Source organism: Xenopus tropicalis, chromosome 3 (assembly GCF_000004195.4).
Source record: "Xenopus tropicalis strain Nigerian chromosome 3, UCB_Xtro_10.0, whole genome shotgun sequence".
In the NCBI taxonomy this organism is placed as follows: domain Eukaryota; kingdom Metazoa; phylum Chordata; class Amphibia; order Anura; family Pipidae; genus Xenopus; species Xenopus tropicalis.
In genome coordinates this window covers 36,919,110-36,926,266 of record NC_030679.2, presented here as the reverse complement: position 1 = coordinate 36,926,266, position 7,157 = coordinate 36,919,110, and the positions used below count along the sequence as shown (strand labels likewise).

At 39.1% G+C, this 7,157-nt stretch overlaps 1 protein-coding gene across 1 annotated transcript; it reads left to right on the top strand.

Annotated features, from left to right (window-relative positions):
- The first annotated feature begins 3,925 nt into the window (after positions 1-3,925).
- Positions 3,926-6,112, top strand: LOC108646270. The gene is made up of 2 exons (XM_018092745.2): positions 3,926-4,370; positions 5,427-6,112. The coding sequence occupies exons 1-2, from the start codon at positions 4,325-4,327 to the stop codon at positions 6,038-6,040; spliced, it is 660 nt and encodes a 219-aa protein (XP_017948234.1). The 5' UTR covers positions 3,926-4,324; the 3' UTR covers positions 6,041-6,112.
- Positions 6,113-7,157: the final 1,045 nt, after the last annotated feature.

Genomic DNA, 7,157 nt, shown 5'->3' with positions numbered 1-7,157 from the left:
ATAAGGATAATTACTTTGGAATATGAATAGCATTAGCAAAAATACTACAAGAATCACACTTGGCCACTTCATGATACATGGCTGATGAAGGATTAAAGAGCAGTAACTCATTTGCACACTTTGCACGAATGATTTGTAACAAAAGGAAGGCAGCCATGTTGATCCCTTGTCTGGAACAAATGAAACTGTGCTTCTGCTTAAGTTATCCTAGTCCTTAAACTATAAGGCAATGAGTCAGAATGGGACCAATGTGCTTCTGCATGCCAACGTGTGCCGCATCCAAACCAGCCATGGCCACTGTGCTATCATTAAACAAAGATAATACAAATGCCACAACAGTGGCCCCATATATGTCCACACAAACACATAAAAAAATAGTAAATAAATAGCTTATGTAAATGCATACACTATGTACTGTACATTTTAGTTTTTTTCCCTTTAGTAGGCAATGTATTATTTCTGGTATTTTTGTGGGCAGTTATATAGCTGTTCCCTAACACACATCTGGAGCAGTCTGATCTGACCCTGATAGCAGCACAAGGGCTGAAGTGAGAAGTGATGCAGTACAATATGGCAGAGGCAAAGGGACCTGCAGTGTGTCGGTGTCACTGGCAATTTCAGTACTTGAATATGATTCATTTCTCTTTTTATTGTGCACAGTTTCAGCTCAACTCTTTTCTCCCAGCAAGGCCCATAATAGCATTTTCTTTACGTTCTGTTAAATTCATAAACTAAAGAAATGTAACATGCACTTTTTGTTATCTGTCCCACACAGAACATGAACACTGCCAAGCTGAAGAGGTAAAGTCTAGACCACTAACAGATACATACAGGACTACTGACTCAGATGTCCACAAACTAAAAATCTGTTTGAATGTAACTGTTGAATGTAAATATATTTTATTGCGGGAGCCATTAACTAAGTGATGCATTAAGGCCAGCGGTGTTACTGAATATTTTTTCTTTTGCAGAAAACTGTGATGTTTCCATTGCTTGTCCATGTCAGCCTGAGTCCTGGCGCAACTCTTTGTCACTACATGCACTAAGGAAGATAACTTGTACATTTGAGCGTTGTATTTCCCAAACTGTCCCAAAGTCATTCCCCTATTTCATAGGACAAAAGTAGTAACATGCTTATATCATGCCTGTTGTTGTCAGTGTCTGCTCTGTTCAGCAAGCTGACTGGGGCAGGAGTTTACCCAGCTGTAAATTTGATAAAGCTCTTTAGAAAGCAAAAGTGCTTTGGATAATAGAATATTATAACACCTTGTTTATAGAAAAGATGTTTGGCATTTCATGGGTTAATGGCATTCTGACTGCAGCACTACAGTACTTCTCAAGAGCACTTCTTCAAAATGCCTAAAAGCCTTCCTTCGCCCTAAAGCCAGATAGTACAAAACTGCAATTCAGATGGCTACCACATGGCTTCACTGTTGTGCTTCATTACATTGTAGTTTTTCCGTGATAGCCAAAAATAAATTGGATAGATTGGGTTCAGAGCCCAGTATTGTAACTGCTTCTTTGTTAAAGGACATAGTTGCGTTGGCAGTGCATCCATGAGTATTGCACAAGTGTGCCTATGATGCAAGGGGAAGGCAGCTTTAAGGCCTTGGTTGGCCCTGGGCAGAGATCAAATTGGTTGCCCTCCTCATTTAAAGGAATAGTAACACCAAAAATGTAAGTGTTTAATTAAAATATAATGTACTTTACTGCACTGGTAAAACAAGTGTGTTTGCATCAGAAACACTACTATAGTTAAGCTGCTCTGTAGCCATGGAGACAGCCATTCAATCTCAAAATGAAGACACAGACATAGGTTACGTGGAGAATAAGCTCTGTAGAGTTAGATTACTGTGTAAGAACGAAACCTATTGTATTCTACAGAGCTTACCTGTTATCTGCTATTTAACCTGTGCCATTTAGCCCTATTTCAGCTTGAATGGCTAACACACCAGTTTTACCAGTGCAGGACAACAGTACATTCTAGTTTAATTACTATAAAAATTTCATTTTCTGATGTTACTGTTCCTTTAATGTGCATACAGATATACAGACACAGGAAACATACCTTGTGCATTTAACTTTGTATGTCACTGCAGTTTATTAAAAACGCTGCCAAACCAAACAACACAGATTTGTCCTGCCTTACTCATAAAACCTTTTCCCTTAAATATTGAAGAATAATTTACTGAGCGCATTAGAAAAAATAAAACCAAATCTGTTTTCCTGAGAATGACTAGCATAAGGGAATATATGCCCACAGAAGGATAGGGTATAACTAGAGGCAGTGCTACCAATTGCTTAGAGCCAGTGCTTTACTTATTTCCCCAATCAGGAGACGCACACTATCTGACCAATTACTATCTCTCCCTGTTCCTTATGTAAAGGTCCCCATACACTATAAGATCCGCTCACTTGGCGATGTAGCCAAGCGAGCGGATCTTCACCCGATATCCCCACCTACGAGTGGGCGATATCGGGTAGCAAGTAGCTAAAACAAAAAATAATCCGATTGTTTGGCCCTAGCTACTATCGGCCCATGTATGGGGACCTTAAGTGTTCTACCTGATGTCCCTTTATAGCCCCTGCCTACCTGCATAGTTATACTGTTAAAAATCAGTACAGTTAAAAAATTGGCATTTTTTTCATGTCTACTTTTTTTCATACTGTGCAACATTTTTTTTTGCGGCCATTGGAGTAAGCCTTTTTTCAGTCTTTTCTAGAAGTACACTGCAGGAAACCCAAATGCGTATGCTCCTTAGCAGTGCCATCTAGTGACAAAATTCATGTATATCGCAAGACACCAATGGTTAAAAAGAAATGTTATGTGATCTATGGTAACTCATTATCCAGAAAGATCCAAAATACAGGAATCAAATTATCAAATGCATGTTTTTCAATTGAATAATAAAGTCGTACCTTGTACTTGATGGCAACTAGGCTATATAATAGATCCCATACCGGCACTGCTTTTTAGTTTAAACCCAAGGAAAGGTGAAACAACTATGAAATGTAAAAATGATTTAAACCTGTGTAGAGAAAGTGATGCTTCCTTTTTTGGACAACAGCTGAAGGCTCCCAGGCTGGAATTTCCTGAATTATATAAATAATGGGGTGTCCCAGTACTGCTGATGGCCGTGTTTCCCCAATCTGTGATTGCTTCGGGCATAAAACTGCTGCCTATCAAACTGTTCAGCTGGGGTCTTCTGGTAGAGGAATATCTGCCCCAGAACTGCCACAGGGATAACAGGGCCCAGTGGGCCCCACAGAAAACAGTTTTAGACCTCCCCCCTCAAAAAACAGAAACGTTGATACTGATATTTTTCATTAGTCAAGGCACTCTAGTTGTCTGCCCCCTCCCAAGCAGCAAATGCCCCATTTTCACCCCTGTATGTGTCAGTTTCTATAGTAACAAACAGTGCAATCAGCCTAAAACAGGTATGGGACCCGTTATCCAGAATGCTCGGGACCTGGGGTTTTCCGGATAAGGGGTCTTTCTTTAAGTCGGATCTTCAGTCTGCTAAAATAAATATTTAAACTGTAATTAAACCCAATAGGATTGTTTTGGCTCCAATAAGGATGAATTATATTGTAGTTGGGATCAAGTAGGTAATGTTTTATTATTACAGAGAAAAAGGAATTTTCTGGATAATGGCTTTCTGGATTAGGGGTCCGATACCTGTACTGCAAATAGACAGAGGGATTTATGTCCTGCTGATTCCTCTCCAGGAAAGGCCCCTTATCCGGAATACCCTTGGAGCCTGTACTTCATAAAAGCATTTTGCGTTCAAAATGCTTTTATTAAGTACAGGCTCCAAGGGTATTCCGGATAAGGGGCCTTTCCGTAATTTCCATAACTGGATATGTTTCTGTTATACAGATTGAACCACTTTCCATGTGTTGAAGCGGAGCATATATTTTAAAAGCTTAACTGTCAGTGTTTTACAGTTATGTTCGTCCCTCATGGGATATAGGGCTGGAAATTGATAGGATTATGTGCAGATTGTTATAGATCTAGATTTTAGGATAAAGCAGTGCCACAGCCATTATTTCTGGCAGGCCAGCTATTGGATATATCATTTGTCTGTGAGCCAGATGGAAGTAATTGATATTTAAACAGCATATAACCAGACTGAGAGTAGGCCTGAACAACCAGCTGATTTTTCATTGGCCTAGCTCATAAAACACTGGCTATGGCCAAAGCTGATATTGAAAATTTACCAGCAATGTAAATAACCCTCCTTAGTCTGTACCTTAACATCCTTAATCTCCAGATCTGCCCACCTCTGCCCCCTATCCCAAGATAGAGTAATATAGTGTGTCAATGGATGATCGCCCATCTACCAGACAGCCCCAGGTGAACATAGGATGTAAGTTGAGAAGATGGTGAGGTTTAGGCACTGTTTGTAACTGCTAGATCCATATGATCACAGGCAGATACTTGGCTGTACAGGTATGGGACCCATTATCCAGAAAGTTCCAAATTATGGGAAGGCCATCTCCCATAGACCCCATGATAATGAAATAATTAGAAAATGTTAACGTTTACTTCCTTCCTTTTTCTCTGTAATAATAAAACAGTACCTTGTTCTTGACCTTAACTAAGATATAATTAATTATTGTAACAAAACAATCCTATTGGGTTTAATTAATGTTTAAATCATTTTTAGTAGACTTAAAGCATGGGGATCCAGAACAAACCCTTATCTGGAAAACCCCAGTTCCCTAGCATTCTGGATAATAGGTCCCATAATTATATGAGATCATGTTTAATAAAAAGGCAATATTAAATGTATCTGACATCACTTTTAATAACAATTTTTACAAATGATAAGTTTTAGCAGACATATCTTACTATATGTAGATTCCCAATGCACAGATAATCTTCCTGCAAAATGGACTCCTGCTAACAAAACTAACATTGATTTTCCATGATTAAAATAAGGGAGAAAAAGTAGAAAATAGATTGGACCACTGTTTACAAGAAGAGATTTGCCAGGCTGTCTATTCACTTGTATGGGATTTTAGGAGCAAGTTTATACATGGGTGAAAATAGAGTTTCACACTAATGTAGAATTGTAATGATAGAGTGAAGATAGTACACTGAGGGATTATTAGCTCTGCATAAGGATTTGTGGCCCTGAGGAAGCCCCCTACATACTGTAGTATAAGGTAAAGGGGCCCAAATACTGATTCTGTGCTTACATGCCTACAACTTTCTATTGGAGTCTATGAAGCAATTATAGCCCCATGCGCTTACAAACACCTTTTAGTTTACAAGGAAAAACGTATAGCAGTAAATACATAATTAAAAGCACTTTATCCATATATTGACAGTGTTACCTATGTCTTAAATGATAGCAGTGTATTAATTAATTGTATTGCTTTCACATTTCAAAACACTTTGTTTCCCCTTTGTTGACCAGCTTGGTGTCCTGATCAAGTGCTCTCACCAAATTTCAGCCAAGCATGGATGCATATAGGCACAGGAGAGCACAATGTGTCCTGCTACGATGCCAATGCAAACACCGGCATTTATTCTCCTCTGATTAGAGAACAACTGGAGCCACTGCAGGCATCAGAAAGTCTGCTCACTTCAGACTATAGTGCTGTTACTGCAGGTTATGGTTCCACTGAGTGCTATAAGGAACCAACTGCAAGCAGCTTCAGTATCCCAAATCTGTATCTGCCAGAAGGGATAACTGCTTGTGAATATCAGGACTCAGCTAGCTCAGCACTTATATCCAGCTTGGATTATTTCTACAATGTTAGGGAATATGGGATCTTCATGCGTGAGGAGAACACCACGGAGACCGTTTCCCTGCCATCACATTCTCCAAATCCAACAAATGTACAAAATGGCAGAAAAAGAAAACTTACCGAAGAGACCATTGAGGCTACTTCCCTGCCCACACAGGAAGAGAGCTCACCAACTAAAAAATTAAAATATGTTGACATTGGGCATACAGAATTTGAAATATGTACTTTTTTCCCTCAGAAAGCATCTAATCTCCCATGCAGTGAGCCAAAAGAGATCTGAGATCAGAGCCACAAGTAGTGCAACTTTTAGGTGTTCTTTCCATAAATGTAATTAAATATTTGCACAAACCTTTGTAGTTGTGTAGTGTTTCAGTGTTTATGTCATAAAATGTACATTTTATTGCTTTCTGTATATGATTACCTTAGAAAACGGGCTATTTGCAAAGACCTTTCCAATAGTTATATCAACAAAACATATTAAGATTGGCCCCCTCAAGGAAAACATATTGGGGTTGATTCACTATAGTGCGATAAATTTTATCGCACTTTTTTTGCATTAAAATAGACGCGATAATTAGCGCGCGATTCACTACAGTATTATCGCGTACGTTAATTTTCGCGCAACTGCATGCGTTAGTTTTAACGCATTCGTTAAATATTGCGCTGAAAAGAATACTAACGCATGATTCCCAATCACTTAGGCGCGCTAAATATCGCATTAGGCTATGCGAAAATTAACACCTACTTCAGGCAGGCGATAATTATAGAAAAGTACAGTTAATGAGCTTTTGGCAATAAAATATGGACTTTGCAGTGTTATTTATTCAAGTATGTGTTTCCCGAGTGATGCAGCCGCCAGTTTGCAGCGAAATGGTAATTTTAAATACAGTAATTTTCCGCAAGTATTGGCGTGTATGGCTAACATGGCGTGCGTTTATTCGCACGACTATTTATATGCGGCTACAAGTGATGAAATGTTTCGCCAGGCATGGATTCGCAGCAAATTTTTGGACGTGCGGCAAATTTTTGGACTTGCGGTGAATTTTTGCGCGGCGAATTTTTTCATGCGTTTTGCCATTGCCAGATTGTTTTGTGAAACGCATGAAAAAATTTGCCGCGCAAAAATTCACCGCAAGTCCAAAAATTGACACAGGTGTCAAAAAATAATAGTCGCGGGCAACAATTTTTTTGGCCGCACATTTGGCATTGAGCACCCAAGGTTTAACCCCTCCCACAATGAAAAGGACTGGAAAGCACAAAGTAACCAACACATTTTTTGGATCCTCGTCCCCCTTCATCATATCCTTTCGTCTTAGTGATGGAACCTAGTATTTATATTATTATTGTGGCCATCTTTGTAGAGGCATGATCAAATTAACAGTTGAAACACAGGCCAA

Excerpts from the sequence above, each read along its gene's own strand:
- LOC108646270 (XM_018092745.2), top strand. The coding sequence starts at position 4,325 with ATGGATGATCGCCCATCTACCAGACAGCCCCAGGTGAACATAGGAT. Across the intron at positions 4,371-5,426 it reads GCCCCAGGTGAACATAGGAT|CTTGGTGTCCTGATCAAGTG; the intron begins GTAAGTTGAGAA and ends TTTGTTGACCAG.